Source organism: Pteropus medius, unplaced genomic scaffold (genome assembly GCF_902729225.1).
Source record: "Pteropus medius unplaced genomic scaffold, Ma_sr-lr_union100, whole genome shotgun sequence".
Classification (NCBI taxonomy): domain Eukaryota; kingdom Metazoa; phylum Chordata; class Mammalia; order Chiroptera; family Pteropodidae; genus Pteropus; species Pteropus medius.
In genome coordinates, this window is record NW_024341895.1 from 6,365 (window position 1) to 27,454 (window position 21,090).

The 21,090-nt window shown below is 40.5% G+C and overlaps 1 protein-coding gene across 1 annotated transcript in view; it reads right to left on the minus strand.

Moving 5' to 3' along the window:
* Window positions 1-5,595: 5,595 nt before the first annotated feature.
* MUC16 (mucin 16, cell surface associated) overlaps window positions 5,596-21,090 on the minus strand; it is a gene marked incomplete at its 3' end in the record, with an annotated part of 37,149 nt that continues 21,654 nt past the window's right edge. Inside the window, exons 14-23 of the mRNA XM_039857365.1 lie at window positions 20,340-20,512; window positions 19,697-19,732; window positions 19,416-19,478; window positions 10,185-10,306; window positions 9,773-9,840; window positions 8,219-8,391; window positions 7,805-7,840; window positions 7,518-7,583; window positions 5,841-5,965; window positions 5,596-5,663 (exon numbers count right to left, since the gene is read on the minus strand). Of these exons, the coding sequence (XP_039713299.1) occupies window positions 5,596-5,663; window positions 5,841-5,965; window positions 7,518-7,583; window positions 7,805-7,840; window positions 8,219-8,391; window positions 9,773-9,840; window positions 10,185-10,306; window positions 19,416-19,478; window positions 19,697-19,732; window positions 20,340-20,512 (930 nt within the window). The remainder of the gene's footprint in view (window positions 5,664-5,840; window positions 5,966-7,517; window positions 7,584-7,804; window positions 7,841-8,218; window positions 8,392-9,772; window positions 9,841-10,184; window positions 10,307-19,415; window positions 19,479-19,696; window positions 19,733-20,339; window positions 20,513-21,090) is intronic.

The window sequence follows — 21,090 nt, forward strand, 5'->3', positions numbered from 1 at the left end:
GCACCTAGATTCACACTGGTAGCAGCTGGCCTCAGTTTCTGGTGTGGCCTTTTGAGGCAACTATAAGCACAGCATCTGTGGACTGCTTTCTGAATCTTAAGAGGTGGCCCCAGAGGGGCACAGGCTGGTGCTACATTTGGCCTGTAGCTGAACCTCTCTCAGGACTGTGTCACTGGACACCTATCACACAAAGCCACACTAATAAGACCGGAAGGCTTAAGAGCTTTTCTTAGTACATAGAAACAGACACAGAAAGGTAGCCAAAATGGGAAGACAAAGAAGCAGAAATAATATGAGAGAACAAAACAGAGATCCAGAAATAATGGAGTCAAACAATCTAACAGATGCAGAGTATAAAAATGCTCAATGAATTTATGGGAAGCGTAGATAAATTAAGTGGGAACTTTAACAAAGAGATAAAGAAAAACATAAAAATGGAAACGGAAATTATAAAAGGGAACCAGTCGGAAATGAAGGACATATTATATGAGAGGAAGAGTATATTAGATGAAATAAACAGAGTGGATAAAGAAGAGGATCGAACCACTGATATAGAGGTTGGGAAAGCCCAGGACACTCAGTCAGAATGGAAGGAAAAAACAAGCCAAGACTATAATAATAATTTAAGAAGCCTATGGGACACTGTTAAATGTAAAAACATCCGGTCATAGGGGTACTGGAGAAAAAAAAACAAGACATTGAAGAGCTATTTGAACAAATAATGATGGAAAACTTTCCTAACTTGGCGAAGGAAATAGACATAAAACCCCAGGAAGCTCAGAGAGTCCCAAACCAGGAACCCAAAGAGGCCTACACCAAGACACATCATAATTAAAATGCCAGAGGTTAAATACAAAGAGAGAATCTTAAAAGCAGCAAGAGAAGAGCAGTTAGTTACCTACAAGGGAGCACCCATACAAGTGGCGATAGTGGACATCCTTGCCTTGTTCCTGATCTTAGAGGTAGGTTTTTAGTTTTTCACCATTAAGTATAATGTCAGCTGAGGGTTTGGCATAGATGGCCTTGATTATATTAAGGTACTTCCCTTCTATACTAATTTTGTGAAGTGTTTTGATCATAAATGGATGCTGTATCTTGTCGAAGGCTTTTTCTACATCTTCAATAAAACAGTATGGAGGTTCCTCAAAGGACTAAGAATTGATCTACCATATGATCCAGCAATCCCTCTACTGGGTATTGACCCAAAAGACTTGAAAACTCTTATCTATAAAGATATTTGCATACCAACGTTCATAGCATTATTTACAGTGGCCAGGACATGGAAACAACCGAAGTGCCCTATGATAGATGATTGGCTAAAGAAGCTGTGGTACATATATACAGTGGAATATTACTCAGCCATAAGAAGAGATGAAATACTGCCATTTGTGACAACATGAATGGACCTCAAGATAATCATGCTAAGCAAAATAAGCCAGACAGAAAAAGTTGAACATCACATGATATTACTTATATGTGGGATACAAACCTAAAAGCAACAAACGAGCAGGACAAACAAACAGAGACTCACAGACATGGACTATAGACTAGTGGTTACCAGAGGACTATCGAATAGTGGTTACTGGGGCAGGGAGGAGGGAGGAGGTAGAAGGGGCAAAGGAGGTCAAATAGGGGAATAGCGGGAGGGTGAAGTGGGTAAAGGGGATCAAATATATGGCAGCTAAAGGAAACTGGACTTTGGTTGGTGAACATACAATAGAATATACAGATGTTAAATGATAATGTACACCTGAAAATTATATGATTGTATTAACTAATGTTACCCCAATAAACTTAATTTTTAAAAAAACTATTGAATTGTACAATATAAATACAAGCAACTAATTGTCTATTATATTTCAATAAAGAGAGAAAAAAAGACAAAGAAATACAAAACTATGAGTGAGTAGGATGACTAACAGACAGACAGAAGCAGAAAATGGCAACCCTTACTCAGAATAGGGTATTATATACTTAAATATAACATAAAGATTAAAAAAGGTAAAACACTGTTTAAAAGAAGACGATAGTTACTGTGATTTGGAAAAGAAATTACAGCATAAAAAGCAATGATTTGTGACAATAAAACCAAACAAGGGAGAGGTAAAGATCTGAATTTGCAGAGGAATGGAGATAAGATGCTATGAAGAAAAATGACTACTGCATATGTAAAATTTTGTTTTTCATAAACCTAATGATCACCACAAAACAAAATCTAGACCTTAGACACAGAACATTTAAAAAAGGAAAGAAGGGTAAAAATTATTGAATACCACCAAATTAAAATAACAGACTGAAACACAAGGGGATAGAACCAACAGAGACACAAAGCTACCAGAAAACACACACACACACACACACACTTTAAATGGCTATAGGAAATTCTCATATATCAATAATCACCTTAATTGTAAATGAACCAAACTCATCAATTAAAAGTTACAGAGTAATGGGATGAATTAAGAAACAAAACCCAACCATACGTTACCTTTAGGAGACATATCTTGGCTGCAAGGACAAAGATAGACTCAAAGTGAAAGGATAAAAAATTATACTTTAAGAAAATGGCCTCCACAGAAAAGCAGTATAGCCATACTTATATCTGACAAGAGATTTCAAGATTTAAAAAAAGGTAACAAGAAACAAAGATGAAGATTTTATAATGATAAAGGGACTTACAATAAGAGGACATAACAACCCCACCCCATCCAATTTCTAGGCTCAACCAAGCTGCTTCCAGTAGCTTCTACATACAAGTACCTTGTCTTAATTCATGTTGTGAACTTTCCTAAAATCTCTTAAAGGTTCACAAACCCCAAACAAGCAACATCAGGCCTCAGCATGCCCCATAACTCTTGCTGAGCAGCCCCAAGCCTGGCATTAGCAGCAGATAGCCTGAGTTCACAGCTTAGACTCTCCCAGGCACCTCCAATGCCCAGCACAAGTAGAAACCATCTGCAGATCACTTTGTAGCTTACATCAAATGGCCCTGGGATGGGTACAGGCAGTGGCTGAACTTGGCCTGCACCAGAGCCCCTCTCGAGAGGCCCCAGAACCAAAACACCTGGTGGCAGCTTCAGACCACACAAAAGCGCTACCCAATCATGTCCACAAATGACATATCCAAAGGGCAAACTAGGAAGACACCAGAGTCCTGCTAAAGTAAAACTTGCTCCATAGGGCCAGCCCCTGCACAACAGCTCCTCCACTGTAGTCATGGCCAGTCCTCACAGTCAATCAGCCTCATGGTCAGTCTCTCCCACTGATGTGCAAACAGCAACCAAGTCTCAGCTACAACAGGAGGGCACACACAACTCACATAAGGAACAGATCTGGAGCACCTGATTCAGTGACCAGGGAAGATGTCCCCACAGGACATCTACTATATAAGGCCACTCTACTGAAACTGTAAAGTGCTCTACCTATTACATAGAAATAAAAACAGAATGACAGCCAAAGGGGGAAAACAAAGAAACATGTCCTAAATGAAAGAAAAAAAGTAAACTTCAGAAAAAGAACTAAACAAAATGGAGATAACAATCTACCAGATGCAAAGTTTAAAACACTGATTATAAAGATGCTCAATGATTTCACTGAGAACTTCAACAACGAGATAGACAACATAAAAGTGGAGATAGAAAACATAAAAAGAACCAGTCAGAAATGAACAATACAATAACTGAAATAAAGAATACATTAGAGGGAATCAACAGTAAATTAGATGAAGCAGAAGATCAAATTTATGATTTAAAAAATAAAACAGGAGAGAATACCCAATCAGAATTGTAAAATAAAAAAGAAATTTTAAAAAATGAGGATAATTTAAGGGCCCTCTGGAACAACATCAAGCATACCAATATTCACATCATAGGGATACCAGAAGGCAAAGTGAGAGATCAATGAATTGAAAATCTATTTCAAGAAATAATAACTGAAAATTTACTAAGCTGGTGAAAGAAATAGATATAAAAGCCCAGGAAGATCAGAGAGTCCCAGACAAAATGAACCCAAAGAGGCCACAGCAAGACACATCTTAATTAAAATGCTGAAGGTTAAAAACAAAGAGAGAATCTTAAAAACCACAAGAAAAAAAGTTAATTACTTACAAGGGAGATCCCATAAGACTGTCAGCAGATTTCTCAACAGGAACTTTGTAGGCCAGAAGGGGTTGGCAAGAAACATATTCAAAGTGACGAAAAGCAAGGACTACAACCAAGGTTACTCTACCCAGCAAAGCTACCATTTAGAATCAAAGGACAGATAAAGAGCTCCCAAGATAAGAAAAAGCTAAAGGAATTTATCACCACGAAACCAGTATTACAAGAAATGTTAAAGGAACTTCTTTAAGAAGAAAAAAATGACCAAAAATATAACTAATAAAATGGAGATAACTACATATTACTTTAAGTGTAAATGGATTAAGTGCTCAATGAAAAGACACAGGGTGGCTGAATGGATAAGAAAAGGAGGCCTTTTTATATGTTGCCTAGAAGAGACTCACTTAAGATTGAAAGACACAGACTGAGAGTAAAGGGATGGAAAAAGATATTTCATGAAAATGGAAACAAATAAACAAAAAGTAATAACAAGTGTTGGAGAGGATGCGGAGAAAAAGGAACCTGCATACACTGCTGGTGGGAATGTAAATTGGTGCAACCACTGTACCAGGTGTAAAACAGTATAGAGATCCATCAAAATTTTGAGAAAAGAGCTACTATATAACTCAGAAATCTCTTTTTTTGGTATCTACCCCCCAAAATTGAACACATTTATTTGTAAATATACATGTACTCCTATGTTCATTGCAGCATTATTTATGGTAGCCATGACATGAAAACAACTAAAGTTCACTTCAATGGGTGATTGGATAAAGAAGATATGGTACATATATACAATAGAATATGACTCAACAATAAAATGAAATACTGCCATTTGCGACAACATGAGTGGATCGTGAGAGTATCATGCCAAGCAAAATAAGTCAGATTGAAAAGGAGAACCACATGATTTCACTTATATGTGGGATATGAAACAGAAAGCAACAAACAACAAACTCATAGACAAAGACAACAGTATAGTGGTTACCAAAGAAGAAGGGGGAAGGAGAGGTTGAAGAGGGTAAAGAGGGTCAAATATATGGTGACAGAAGGAGACTAGACTTTGGGTGGTGAGCACACAATGCAACATACAAATGATGTACTACAGAATTGTACACTTGAAACATATAATGTTATTAACCGATGTCACCCCAATAAATAAAAAATATTATATGAAGTTTGGGCTTGGGGGCATGGCAGGCCGTGGGTGTATTCTTTGTGAAGGATTAGGGATGCATCATTTATAAAGGAATTTGGTACATACTTTCAGGTTGTTATGTTTTATTATTTTGTTTCTATTAAATATTGCATGTGAAACTTGAGCCTCAGGAGCATGGGAAGGTCAGGAGCAGAGGCTAGGGACCAGAAACCTCAGGGGCAGTAGCTGTTTCATGTGGGGATCTGGAAAGGGCTGAGGCCAAAGGAAGGACCCAGCCCTAGAGGAATGTGGGTAAAACATCTCCACTGTGCCTCACTGGAGCATGTCTGGTAGTCTTACCTGAGTGAAGTCAGTCTGCAGCTGGAGTAGAGGGAGCTGACACTGGTGTTCTTAAACAAGGGTCTAAGCTGTAGAAGGAGAGAAAGATAGTAAATGGACTTATAGAGAAGGACAGGGACTGGGCTGAGATAAGATGGATAGAGCTGGCATTGGTTGGAGGCTAGAAGAGATGAATGGGGCTTGAAAGAGGTAGGCAAGGCTGCCATCAGTGAGCAATGCTGGAATGAGGTGGGCAGGAGTCTCACCAGGCGCTGAAGAATCTTCTCTATTTTGTTGAACTTTACTGAGCCCAGAGGTTGCATGTCCTTCGTGTAGTTCAGGTTCGTGATGATGAAGTTAAGGGTGAATGTCAGCAGGGCAGGGCCAGTGACTTCAGTGAAATAGAGAGAGAAGATGTCATGTCCCAAGTTACTTCCTGAGCTAGATTTAGGGGTCAGAGGTGGTAGAGTGGGGTGAGAGTCTGATATTCACATGGTGCAAAGCTAAGAATGTCTCATCTCAGAATAGAAAACTTTATTTTGAAAGATATTAATAATAATAATAATAATACCGCAGTAACAACAGCTGATGTTTGGTAAGAGCTTACTCTATGCTACACTCCGTGCTAAGCACTTTCCATCCATTATCTCGTGTAATCCTCACACAACCCTTGAAGCTACATCTTGTTACTTACTTTCAACTGACAGAAGATTAAAATGATTTCAGAGATGTTAAGGCAATTCCCCAAGGCCATACAAATATTTTAGGGCAGAAGCTCAAGCCCTAGGGTTTGAATAATTTAGGGTTGGGTCCTACACATCTGATAGCTGTGTGACCTCAGACACTCAATTCCCAAGAACCAGTCTATGCCTCTCTTAAATGAAGAAATACCAGTGTCTACCTGCAGAGTTTGAAGACCATGCACGTAAAGTAGGGTTCCTGTTATGTGGCAAACAATCAGTGGATGCTGCTGTCATGGCTTTGTTGCCATTGTTATTACTCATGTCTGTTCTCTCTGATCCCTTTAGTTTCTGCCCTTTGGTAATTAGTCCTGGATTTGCACTTGACTATTTCAATTTCATTCTAGCAGAAAGTGAAACTTTGAGAATTGTTCCAGAACGTACCATTAAATGTGATCTCACAAAATGACTCCCACACATCAGGTCCCCTAAAGCCGACACAGTTGCAGGTTGGTTCCTAGCTTGTCACTGGAGTAGATTATAAAAATGGCCAACAGTTCTTCGCCTCCCTGCATTGACACCCTTGCAATGTGGTGCTCCAGCCACTTCCACCAAGAGATAAAAGCCTGTTTTTCCAGCTCTTTACTCTGGCTTGGCCATGACTTGCTTTGGTCAATGGGACAAGAGAAACATGATGCTAGCAGAAGCTTGAAAATCATTTTTACATTGAGTCTTGCCTTCGCTGGCTGCTAAGAACTCTAGGACAACTGTAGAAATGAGTGGAGCTAGTCTCTTGGATGTTCAGAGGCCAGATGAAGGAGAACTATCCCACCTATCAGCATCCTCCAGAAGCAGAGTCACTGAGCTAACCCGCAAGCAGCTGCAGACACATAAGGAAGTCTCATGCAGACCAGAAAAACTGCGCTGTTGACCTATATACTCATGAGCAATAGTAAATGATTATTTTAATATAGTAAATTTGGGAGTCATTTGTTATATATCAAAGTTAACTGATGTAAAACTTTAAAAGAAGTAGGTAGATTAAAAGGAGTCACTCTATCAGTCTGGGATTTAAAACAGTCACAGAGTTCTTCAAACCCAGGGATGGAGCTGAACTTCTCTGTGACAAGGACGTGGCCCCCAAAATTTATCCTCCCAATATTGTCCTCTTGTCTTGACCTACCTGTGCATACTCTTGCCTTCTCATTGTGAAGCAGAAGTGTGTAGGTCAGAAGGAAGGGGACATGAAGAAAAGGCTCTTACCTGCAGAGCTGGAGAAGGAGATTGGAGCCAATGTGGTCCCCAAGGAGAGTGTGGAAGTCACAGAAACTGGGGAGGAAGCATCAGAAATGAGAATGATGCAGCTTCACCTCGGAGATGCCAGAGACAGGAAGTCTCAATGCCCAACTTGAGTCACAGATGTTGGGGGAATATAACTAAAGCCGTATGGCTTCCTTCCCACCCAAGAGACCCTGGACATAGGGAGGAGGGACCAGCTGCACCCAGAATATATGGTGGGACCATGGAGCCACTAGGGTTTGGACACTTACCACTGGGGATGGAGGTCAAGGCTGGTCTGGTGTAACCTGCAGAGAATGGGTAAAAGTGAGGTGGGATCATTCAAACATTAAGAAAGGAATGAAGGGGTTAGACCACTGACGAAAGAGCAGGTGCTATCAAGAAGTCGTTCCCCTTCCAGACAGTGGGTTGTGCCTCTTAGAACCTTTCTCTTTCTGTGCGTGCGCGCGCGCGTGTGTGTGTGTGAGAGAGAGACAGACAGACAGAGAGAGAGAGAGATACGCACATTACACACATCGTGGGAGAGGGGGACCTCACAAAGAAAGGAAAAGGCAAGAGAAATATGGAAGCAGATATGGAGGTATTATTGGGCTAAAGCTCAGAGAATCAACAGAAGAATTCACCTGGAGTGCAGAAGAAGATGACTGTCACCACCAGATGCTCACCATTGACGTAGAGATGATCCCTGTCCAGGATGTAGGGACCAAGCTGGGTGACACTGTGATTCTGTTGGCTCAGCTCCCAGTAGAGCCGCTCCCTGCTCAACCCAAAGCCAGCAGCGTCAGGACGGTGGGTGCAGGAGACATCAACTCCAGTGGCTGCTCCGCCCTTTTCAGGCCTAGGGAGAGAAGGAATGGACACGGGGACAGGACAGAGACATTCCCGTAGGACGTCCTTTCTCATCTCACTTGTATGTGGATGCCCGCTTTTCTGCTCTCCTGGTTTAAGCATGAGCCGCTCACAAGAGAAGGGGCATCTTTGAGCCACAAAAGACCAGAGTAGATGATTTAGAGTCAGAAGGCCAAGGTTCAACCTCAGCTCAGTCACTTGTAGAAGAATCCACATAAGCTTCTCTGACTTGGTTCTCCCATCTTTGCACCCTGGAGAATGCTGTAACCACGTTGCTGGAATGTCATGGCATTCAGTGTCTGATATAAAATACACAGTCCTTCTGCCAAGTACCTAATTAAGTGTCTAGTAATTGTGAAATAAATGTTTACACAACACTCACAGAGTCCCCAGTGAGACTGGATGGCAGCTCTGAACAGAGACTCATCAGCCCTCGGGAAGCAGATCCAATCCAAGTTTCGGACCTGAGCATCTGAACACAAGACACTGCAGAGCAGAGATGTCCACCCTCTGCCCACTTGCCTCTTTCATTACCGCCTCCCTAGGACAACTAGGCCTGAAGGGATAACCTGGGAGACCCAGCAGGCAGCACTGTCAGAGAGCATCACTGGGGAGAAACAGTGTCCCTGGCACCTCAGCATCATGGAAGTGGCCTGGAGCTAAGCTGCTAGCTCTGGTCTCTAGAAACTTGATCAAGGTACAATGTCAGTTGCGTTGCCTGGCAATGCTGCTTGTGATGAAAATTACCCCTAGTTAATGATCTGCATCTTCTCTGGGAGGACCTTAAATCAATATCCAGCAGGAAGCTAGAGCTTTGGTGTGGGGTGACCCTGTTAACGGGGCAGGACTGTTATAAGAGATTGGTTCCCCTTTGGGACATGGGACATATAAGTCAGGGTGGCTCTGGCACCTATCCATTGCAGTTTCATTTCTTGGCACATGGACTGTCACCTGGAACACCAAAAGAATAGCTCTTGGACTGCCAAGAGGGTTCTTGCAAAAATTGAATGCCCCCTGCTGCCCTGCTGTCATATTGTGTCCTGTCTACATCCTTCCAAGTGAAACTGAAGTCATGTGTGGCCCATTTAGAGCTTGCAATACTGACTCTGCTTGGATTCAGGATGATCTGGAGAGGGCAGTGCACAGCACTAGCACCAGGCTTGGGGACAGGGCAAGACACCCAGATACAACATTTGAGCACAAGCTCACTCTCAAGTTGTACAAACATTGGTTAGCACCCAAGGGTTAGTATCTCCTTTAATTTTGTGTCCTAGGCACCTCACTGCCCTCACCCAAGTCCAGGCCCTAGCCAGCTCAACCAGTCCACACCTTACTACAACTCTGAAGGCAAGACAAAGAGGGGGTCTCACCTTAGTGCGGTCAGTCTGCAGCCAGTGTAGAGAGAACCAATGCTGCTGTTGGTGATTAAGGGCCTGAGCTGAGGAGGAAGGAGCAGGTGGATGGAAATTAATGTAAAGGTAATCATCATTTAAAACACAGTATTTAAAACAACAGCTCCCTAATCATGTCATATCACATTTCATTCTCAAAAGGATCCTTCAGGATAAGTGCTTTTACTGTCTCAGTATTACGGATGATGAAATTGTACCAAAAGGCAAGATCATTACTCCAAATTCACATCACTTGTCAATGGCAATTCCAAGTTTTGAACCTGGAACTGTCTACCTCCTCGGCCCTCTATATCCTCCAAAAAATTGTACAAGGAGACTCAAAGAGGGTGGGGAGGAAGCTGGAAAAGAGAAGTAGCAGGGGGGATCTCACCAGGTGTTGTATAACTGACTCTGTAGAGTTGAACTTTGCAGAGCCAGGATGCATGTCCTCCGTGAAGCGCAGGTTGATGATGGTGAAGTTGAGGGTAAAGGGCACCAGGGCAAAGCCAGCAACTGTAGTGGGGAGAGGGAGGAAAGGCCATGCCTCAAGTCAGTGTTAGACCAGACGTGGGGCCAAGGGTGACTGGGACACAACCCCAGCCTGCTTAGAGATACCTTATCATCTTAGAGATACAAGGGAGGAGGTCCTCATGCCTGAGGCTTCTTATGAGTATCATTTCCTGTTCATCTGAGGCTGGAGATGGAGTTGGGGGTTTGGGGGGCGGAACAGTGGTATGTTCTATTTTACATGGTTTCCAATTTGGGCCACATACAGAAACTAAAGACGATGGTACCAGGGCATTACATTAATGATCCAAAGATGATCTCTATAAATTAGTCCTTAGGTTATTCATTTCTTCACAGCAGACTCAAAAGTTTCCAAGGACTAAACAAATTTTTACACAACCAATTATTTTAAGCACAGCACAAACACCATAGTTAAGCCATTACAAGCCTGCCTGCTTTGCATACCCTGTAAAACTGCACCTGACATCTGATAGCCATAAAAAAATAAGCTTTGTGGCTACAAACATTCTACCCATTACTGCCCTTCAGAGCATCTAACCCAGAGACCCCCACCCTTCAATGGGCTTCTTAGTGACATAAGTCCTCTCTCTGATCCCCTCCTCCCCGGAGAGGTCCCTGGATTTTCTCTCCTGAGTAGTGATCCCCATGCTATCACCACCTTTTTTTTTATAAGAAAGCAACTTTATTTTTTATTTTATTAAATTTATTGGGAGAACATTATTAATTAAAACATAAATTATTAAATTATTAAATAACAAACAAAATAATGCAGGTTTTGAGTGTCCAGTTCAATAATACATCATATGTATATTGCATTGCATGTACAGCACCCAAAGTTAAATTTCCTTCTGTCACTATATATTTGACCCCCTTTACCCTTATCTACCTCCCCGCTCTCCCCTTTCACCTAGTCACCACTAAACTGTTGTCTGTGTCTATGAGTTTTTGTTTATTTGTTCTTTTCATTTGTTGCTTTCAGTTTTATAACCCACATTTGAGTGAAATCATATGGTTCTCAATTTTTTCTGTCTGGCTTATTTTGCTTAGCATGATAATCTCAAGATCCATTTATGTTGTCACAAATGACAATATTTCATCTTTTCTTATGGCTAAGTCATTCCATTGTATATACGTAGCACATCTTTTTTATCCAATCATCTATCAAAGGGCACTTTGGTTGTTTCCAAATCTTGGCCACAATGAATAATGCTGCAATGAACATCAAGGCACATATATCTTTACAAATAAATGTTTTCAAATTTTTTGGATAGATACCCAGCAGAGGTATTGCTGGATCATATGATAATTCTATTCTTAAGTTTTTGAAGAAACTTCATACTGTTTTCCATAGCGGCTGTACAATTTACATTCCCACCAGCAATACATGAGGGTTCTTTTTCCCCCAAAACCTCTCCAACACTTGTAATTACTTGTCCTGTTGATGATAGCCATTCCGACAGATGCGAGGTGGTATCTCATTGTACTTTTGATTTGCATTTCCCTAATAGCTAGTGAAGTTGAGCATCTTCTTATATGTCTGTTATCCACTTGCATGCCTTCTTGGAGGGAATGTCTCTTCAGGTTCTCTGTTCATTTTTTAATTGGATTCTTTGTTTTGATTTTGTTGAGTTGTATAAGTTCTTTGTATATTTTGGATATTAGCCCCTTATTTAGAGTGTTGTTCCTAAGAATATTCTTCCATTCAGTTGGGTACCTCTTTGTCTTCTTATTTTTTCTTATTTTTAAAATTTTTTTATTAGGGTAACATTAGTTAACGAAATCCAGTAAGTTTCAGGTGTAGAATTTAGCAATAAGGCATACATATATTGCGTTGTGTGTTCACCACCCATAGTTACATATCTTTCTGTCACCACATATTTGACCCCTTTTACTTCATCTACTTCTCCCCTCCCCACCTACCCTCTGGTAAACTCTAGTCTGTTTTCCATATCCATTAGTCTCTGTTTGTTTGTCCAGTTCATTTGTTGCTTTTAGGTTGATATGCCACATATAAGTGACATCATGTGGTTTTAAATATTTTCTGTCTGGTTTATTTTCCTTAGCACAATTACCTCAAGGTCCATCCACGTTGTCGCAAATAGCAGTATTTCATCTCTTCCTATGGCTGAGTAATATTCATTGCATATATGTACCACACCGTCTTTATCCAATCATCTATCGTAGGACACTTCAGTTGCTTCCATGTTCTGGCCATTGTGAAAAATGCTGCTATGAACATCAGTGTGCAAATATCTTTTGGAATATATGTTTTCAAGTCTTTGAGGTAAATATCCTGTAGAGAGATTGCTAAATCATATGGTAGATCAATTCTTAGTCTTTTGAGGAACCTCCATACTGTTTTCTATAGTGGCTGTACTAATTTGCAGTTCCACCAACAGTGTATGAGGGTTCCTTTTTTTCCGCATCCTCTTCAACACTTGTTATTACTTAATTGCCCTGTTGATAACAGCTATTCTAACAGGTGTGAGATGGTATCTCATTGTGGTTTTAATTTGCATTTCTCTAATAGCTGGCAATGTGGAGCATCTTTTCATAGGTTTGTTGGCCATTCGTATGTCTTCCCGGGAGAAGTGTCTGTTTGATCTTCTGCCCATTTTTAATTGGATTTTTTGTTTTTGTTTTTGTTGCTGTTATTGAGTCATATGAGTTCTTTTCATATTTTGGATATTAGGCCCTTATTGGAGGCATTGCTTGCAAATATATTTTCCACTTCAGATGGTTGTCTCTTTACTTTGTTGATGGATTCTTTTGCTGAGAAGAAGCTTTATAGTTTGATTTAGTCTCTTTCATTTAGTTTTGCTTTTACTTCTCTTGTGTTTGAGGTCAAATTCATAAAATCCTCTTTAAGTCCAAATCCATGAGTTTAGCACCTATGTTTTCCTCTATGCAATTTATTGTTTCATGTCTTATATGCAGGTCCTTAATCCATTTTGAGTTACTTTTGGAGTGTAGTGATAGACAGCAATCTAGTTTCATTCTTTTGTAGGTGGCTTTCCAGTTTTACCAGCATCTTTTTTTGAAGAGGCTTTTCTTCTTCACTGAATGTTTTTAGCTCTTTTGTAGAAAATTATTTGCACACATGAACATAGGTTTACTTCTGGACGCTCAATTCTGTTCCACTGGTCTGTGTATCTGTTTTTCTGCCAATACCATGACATTTTGATTATTGTCACTTTGTAATGTAACATGAAGTTGAGCAGAGTGTGGCCTCCAGTCACATTCTCTTTTCTCGGGATGGCTTTGGCAATTCGGAGTCTTTTGTGCTTCCATACAAATTTGATGAATTTTTGTTCTATTTCTTTAAAAAATGCTAATGGGATTTGATGAAGATTGCATTAAACCTGTGTAATGCTTTAGGTAATACAGTCATTTTAACTATACTGATTTTTCCAATACAAGAATGTGAAGTATCTTTCCATTTCTTTGTATCTTCTTCAATTTCCTTTAATAGGGTCTTATAGTTTTCATTATAAAGGAACTTCACATGTTCCATTAAATTTATTCCTAGGTATTTTATTCTTTTTGTTGCAATTGCAAAAGGAATTACTTTTTTCCACTACCTTTTCTGACAATTCATTACTATAGTATAAAAACACTATGGATTTTTTAACGTTGATTTTCTATCCAGAAATTTTCTGTATTTGTGTTCATAAGAGATATCAGTCTGTAGTTTTCTCTTTGTGTGTTGTCTTTACCAGGTTTTGGTATCAGGGTCCTATTGGCCTCATAAAATGAGTTAGGAAGTATTGCCTCCTTTTCAATCTTTTGGAAAATCTGAGGACAATAGGTATTAAATCTTCTTTGAATGTTTGGTAGAATTCACCTGGTCCTGGACTTTTACTTTTTGATAAATTTTTCATGATTGTTTCAATTTTCATCCTGCTGATCACTTTATTTAGATTTTCTAGTTCTTCCTGATCTAGTCTAGGATGGTTGTATCTTTCTACATACTTGTCTATTTCTTCTATATTATTAAATTTGGTGTTATACGCTTTCTCATAGTATTCTTGTATGATCCTTTGTATTTCTGTAGTGTCTGTCATAATTTCTCCTTTTTCACCCTTGATTTTGTTTATTTGTTTCCTTTCTCTTTTTTCTTTAGTGATCCTAGCCAGGGGGTTGTTAATATTATTAAACTTCTCAAAGACCCCAAATCACCAAAGCCATCCTGAGAAAAAAGAATGATGCTGGAGGCATTACTCTGTCCAACTGCAAATTATACTACAAAGTGAGAATGTATGATATTGTCAAAATGGCATGGTATTGGCAGCAAAACAGACATACAAACCAATGGAACAGAATTGACAGTCCAGAAGTAAACCCATGTTCATATGGGCAAATAATTTTCAACAAAAAATCCAAAAACATACAGTGGAGAAAGGAAAGCCTCTTCAATATATGGTGCTGGGAAAACTGGAAAGCCACCTGCAAAAAAATGAAACTAGACTGTTGTCTATCACCATGCACCAAAATTAACAACATGGATTAAGGACCTGAATATAAGACTTGAAACAATAAATCGCGTTGAAGAAAACATAGGAACTAAACTCAGGGACATTGGACTTAAAGAGGATTTTATGAATTTGACCTCAAAAGCAAGGCAAGTAAAAGCAAAAATAAATGAAAGGAACTACATCAAACTAAAAAGCTTCTGCACATCAAAAGAAACCATCAACAAGGTAAAGAGACAACCATCTGAAGTGGAAAATATATTTGCAAGCAATGCCTCCAATAAGGGCCTAATATCCAAAATATAAAAAGAATTAATAGAACACAATAACAACAACAACAACAAAATCCAATTAAAAATGGGCAGAAGATCAAACAGACACTTCTCCCGGGAAGACATACAAATGGCCAACAAACCTATGAAAAGATGCTCCACATTGCCAGCTATTAGAGAAATACAAATCAAAACCACAATGAGATACCATCTCACACCTGTTAGAATATCTATAATCAACAGGACAAGTAATAACAAGTGTTAGAGAAGATGTGGAAAAAAAGGAACCCTCATACACTGTTGGTGGAACTGCAAATTGGCACAGCCACTATGGAAAACAGTTTCCTCAAACAACTAAGAATTGACCGACCTACCATGTGATCTAGCAATCCCTCTATCGGGTATTTACCACAAAGACTTGAAAACCCATATCCGAAAAGATATCTGCATACCGATGTTCATAGCAGAATTACTCACGGTGGCCAGGACATGAAAGCCACTGAAGAGTCTTACAATAGAGTATTAGATAAAGAAGGTGTGGTACATATATATAATGGAATATTACTCAGCCATAAGAAGAGATGAAATACTGCCACGTGGCAATGTGGATGGACCTTAACATATAACTATGCTAAGTGAAATAAGCCAGATAGGAAATATTGAAGACCACATGACATCACTTATATGTGAGATTTAAATTAAAAGCAACAAGCAAACAGGACAAACAAATACTCATGGACATGGTCAATAGACTAGTGGTTATCATTGGGGAGAAGGGACGGGGAAGGAAGTTGGGGTCAAATAGGTGGTGACAGAAAGAAATCGAACTATGGGCAGTGAACACACTGCCCATATATACGCCTTACTGTTGAATTGTACACCTGAAACTTACTGGATTTCATTAACCAAAGTCACCATAATAATTTTTTTTTAAAAGCCTATAACAAAAGACAAGGAAGGACCCAGTAATTCCACTTCTAGGTATTTATCCAAAGAAACCCAAAATATTACTTCAAAGGGACATATGCACCCCTATGTTTTGTAGCATTATTTGCAATAGCAAAAATATGGAGATAACTTGGGTGTATATCAATGGATGAATGGATAAAGAAGAGGTGGTACTTATATACTATGAGATGTTATTCAGACATAAAAGAATGAAATCTTCACATCTACAACAACATGGATTGACTAGAAGGTATTGTGCCAAGTGGAGTAAGTCAGACAGAGACAAACCAATGTCATAGGTGGAATCTAGAGAATAGATTCCACAAACAAACAACAGAAAAAAGCTTATAGATACAGAGAGCATTTTGATGGTTGTTAGATTGGGGTTTTGGGGATGGGTGGAGGGGATTAAGAGGTACAAATTCCTAGTTACAGAATAGTCATGGGTATGTAGAGTATAGCATGGGGAAAATAGTAGTATTGTAATAACTATGTATGGTGTCAAATGAGTACTGGATTTTTTGAGATGATCCCTTCATAAGTTATGTAAATGTCTAATCACTGTGTTGTATACCTGAAATTAATATATTATATGTCAACTATAATTGAACAAAATATAATATAAAAAAGAGTAGTATGAAGATCTTTGTGGTGATAGAACAATAGAACAGTTCTTTATCTTGATTGTGATGATGGTTACAAAAATCTGTGTGATAAAATGGCAGAGAACTACACACACACACACACACACACACACACACACACACACACACACAGGAGTACATGTAAAATAGTGAGATCTGAATAGTGAAATTCATCACTTTGAATATTTCCTCCCAAGCCCTTCTGGCCTGCAAAGTTTCTGTTGAGAAATTCTTTTGAGGAATTCACTTGTAGGTAACTAACTGCTTTTCTTTTGCTGTTTTTAAGATTCTCTCTTTGTTTTTAACCTTTGGCATTTTAATTATGATGTGTCTTGCTGTGGGCCTCTTTGGGTTCATCTTGTTCAGGACTGTCTGCCTTTCTTGAGCTTGTATGTCTATTTCCTTTGCCACATTTGGGAAGTTTTCCATCATTATTTCTTGAAATAGGTTTTCAATTCCTTATTCTCTCTCCTCTCCTTCTGGAATCCTTCTGTTGGTACACTTGATGCTGTCCCAGAGGCCCCTTAAACTATCCTAATTTTATAATTCTTTTTTCTTGTTGCTATTTTGAATGGATGTTTTCTGCTACCTTATCTTCTAAATCACTGATTAGATCCTCTACTTCATCTAATCTACTGTTAATTCCTCCTAAGATATTCTTCATTTCACTTATTATATTCTTCATTTCTGACTGGTTCTTTTTTATGTTTTCTATCTCTGTTAAAGTTCTCACTGAGTTTCTCCACTCTTCTCCTAAGTTCATTGAGCATCCTTATAACCTGTGTTTGAACTCTGCATCAAGTAGATTGCTTGTCTCCATTTTGTTTAGTTCCTTTTCAGGGTTTTGTTCTATTTTTTTGTTTGGGACATGTTTCTTTGTTTTCCCATTTTTGCTGCCTACTTGTGTTTGTTTCTATATATTAGGTAGGGTGCTATGTCTCTCAGTCTTAGTAGAATGATCTCGTGTAGTAGGTGTGCTGTGGGGCCCAGTGTCACAGTCTTTCCAGGTGACCTGAATTGGGTGCCTCAGGTGTGTCCCTTGTATGTGGCATGTATGCCATCCTGTTGTAGTTGAGCCTTGGTTGCTGCTTGCACATCAATGGAAGGTATTGACTCTTGAGTTGATTGGTTGTGAAGACTGGCTGGTAACTACAGTGGAGGAGGAATTGTGCAGGGGCTGACTATATGCATTTGCTTTAGCAGGGCTCTAATGCCTGCCTAGTCTGCCCTTTGGGTGTGTCATCTTCAGATGCAGCCCCAGGTGGTGCTCTTGCTCAGACTGAAGCTGACCAACAGGTGTGCTGGCCCCTGGGCCTCCTCGGAGAGGCCCTGCTGCAGAACAAATTCAGCCACAGCCTGTGCCTTGCCCAGAACCACCTGGCATGGGCCCCCAAGCAATATGCAGATGGCCTCCACCCATGCTGGGCTTGGATATACCTCAAGAGGCCAAGCCATGAACTGAGGCTGGCTGCCACTAGTTCCAGGCCTGAGGCTGCTCAACAAGAGGTATGAGGTTTGCTGAGGCCAGATGCTACTCGTTTGGGTTTTGTGAACCTTTGAAAGATTTTAGGAAAGTTCACAGCATGAGACAATACAGGTTGTTTGTATGGAAAATCCCTGGAAGTGGATTGAGTAGGCCCGCAAGTTGGGAGGAGCAGTGTCTCAGAATCATCCAGGGGGATGACCAGAATTATCCAGGTTGATAGAGACTCAGATATGGCAGCCAACTATATCTGCATGATGGGAAGGGGGAGGGTTCAACATAGGAACAGTGGCCTTCACCTGCATTTCTGTTTGGGAGAAAGCTGCCCATCTAGCTTTTGCCCTGAAGCCAAATAATTCATTTCCTCCCTGTATGTCCCTGGTGCCTTTTGAGCTGCTGTAGGTAAGTCCGTGCACTGGCACTTTAAGAGGAATGCCCTGGATCTCCACAGCTCCACTCAGTCACAATTTCTTTTATTTTCACATCTAGATTTTGTGGGGCCTTCTCTTCTCACCACTGGAACCTGGGCTGGGGAGCCCAGTGTGGGATGGGGACCTTTCACTCCTCTGGGGGCACCTCCACAGCCAAGACATCTTTCTCAATTTTGAAGTGGGTGTGGGACCAGCCCAATCTGCATCTCCACCCTTCCTACCAGTCTCAAGGTGGCTTCTTCTATATGTCTTTAGTTGTAGGACTTCTGTTCAGCTAGACTTCAGTGAGGATTGTTTTGTAGTTTAGTTGCCATTTTGATGTGGTCATAAGAGGTGGCAAGCACAGCATCTACCTAGTCCTCCATCTTGACTGGAATCTCCTCTTTTATAACTATTATCAATTATAACTGCACATTCGATTTTGGTCTTTCTCAATACACTGAAAACTGGGTGAGGGAAGGGACCACACCTGACTTAACATCTTGTTCTTTCTGCCTAGCACAGAATATGTGCCTAATAAATATTTGTTGAACTCAATTCCTTGGTAGTCCCAGTGCTAAGTTTATTTACATACGTTTTTATTTAACCTTCTCGACAACCTTATGATGTATCATTATTCCCATTTGGAAGGTGAAGAAACTGAGGCACCAAGAGGGTAAGTAAATTGTCCAAGGTAAACACAGCTGGGAAATGAGTAGGTCAAATTCTCTGCTCTTGAGGAGTACAGAACAAGCCGAGGGTGCCCATGGCAGCTTTAGGTTCCTGAAACAGCAGCTTTTCTTTACAATTCTCAGGTTCTAGCTTTGAGGCTTCCTAGAAACAACTAGAAAGAGAAATCACCTACCTGAACTGGAGAAATGGGCTGGTACCACCGAGGTCCCTGGGAAGAGCATGGAGGTCACAGTAGCTGAAGAGAAATGGTCTGGAGTAAGAATGGGAACTCTGAGTGTAGCATGAATAACTCTGTGTGCATCTTTCCTGTCCGGCCCAAACCATTAATGTGGAAGAGGTGAGTGAGACTACCAGGTGTTCTGGCTTCCTCCACTGCCAAGGCCCTGGGTAGGGAATCAGTTGCTATCCACAAGGAGATCAGAGCATGTGGTCATCAGAGCCCTAAGTACTCACCACTGGGGTTGGTAACTGGGGTCTGATGTGTATAACCTGCAATGAGAAAAGTAGACAGTACTAGGATGCAAGCAGGGAAAGGATGTCCAAGATACAAGGTGAGGAACACAAGCCCCCTACCACAAACTGAGACTTCATATCTATACAGTTCAACAGTTATGATTCAGGAGCAACTATATGTTGTTCCTAAAGGGCTGAGAAATCTATGACTCAGTCCCTGTCTTCATGGGCTTACAATTTATTTGGAAAGTTAACTCTGTCAACATTTCTAGAACATGGGTTTGATAACTGTGCCTCTTAAGGTCTAGAGGGGATTTTGAGATATTGGTAGGGAAATAGATGAATAGCTAGACTCTTGAATCTTCATTACCTTTATTTTAGCCAGAGGGCTATTGTCATTCATCTGTCTGGAGGAAGGCTTTTGTGCCTCAGACAAGTGAAAAATCACTTCCCTGGAATGCTGAGATGTGAAAGAGAATGATTTGCAAACTGGAGAGTCTATGGGCATCTTTGAGTAACAAAGGGAGATTGTTCAGGCAGAATACCACATATAGGATGGGTCCCGTGACAAAGTAGAAAGCATACATTCCCTCTGGAAGGCAGAATCTCAGCTTCAACTTGTGGTTACAAAAAGGATGCTCACCATTAACATAGAGGCTGTCCTTATCCAGGGTGAAGAAGCCCAGCTGAGTGACACCATGGGTATGATGGCTCAACTCCCAGTACAGCTGCTCTCTGTCTAGCCTAGGACCCATGTGGTCAGGACGGTATCTGCACACAGTATCAATTCCAGTGGTTGTTCCATTTTTCTCAGGCCTGGGCAGAAGGGAGACAGGGATGAAGAGGTGAGGACTCCAGGTTGGGGGCCAGAGAAGCAGGAGGACTTATGGGCAGGCTGCAAGGGCCTTGACGCTCAGGAAAGGTTAGAAATGAATAGAATAGCCAAGGTCCCTGAACGCAGAGGATATAGCATCTCAAAATGTTGATATTTGTGCTAAACTTTAAAATGACAATCATATCAAGGCAACACACATCCTAACAAGAAAGCATTATAGAGGGGATGGAAGAAAAGCATCTGGGAATTGGACAAGGTTAAAAAAAAAAAATCAATGTTAGACTGCTTAAATCCCAGCTCTGCTATTTAATTGCCAGGTGACTCTGGGTAAGTCTCTCAAACTCTCTGTGGCTCATTGTTTTTAGCACTTAGTACTAGTAAGTGCTCAATAAAAGGAAGCCATTTTTGTTAGGTATTAAGAGGGCTAACATTCTTGATATGAATAGACTTTTCAATGACTGAGCTTTTTAAAGGCAACACTGAGGGCAAGCAGCCAGCCTAGGCTGGGGGTAGGAATGGGGCTGTGTGGTATCCCAGAGCCAGAAAAATCTCAGGGCCA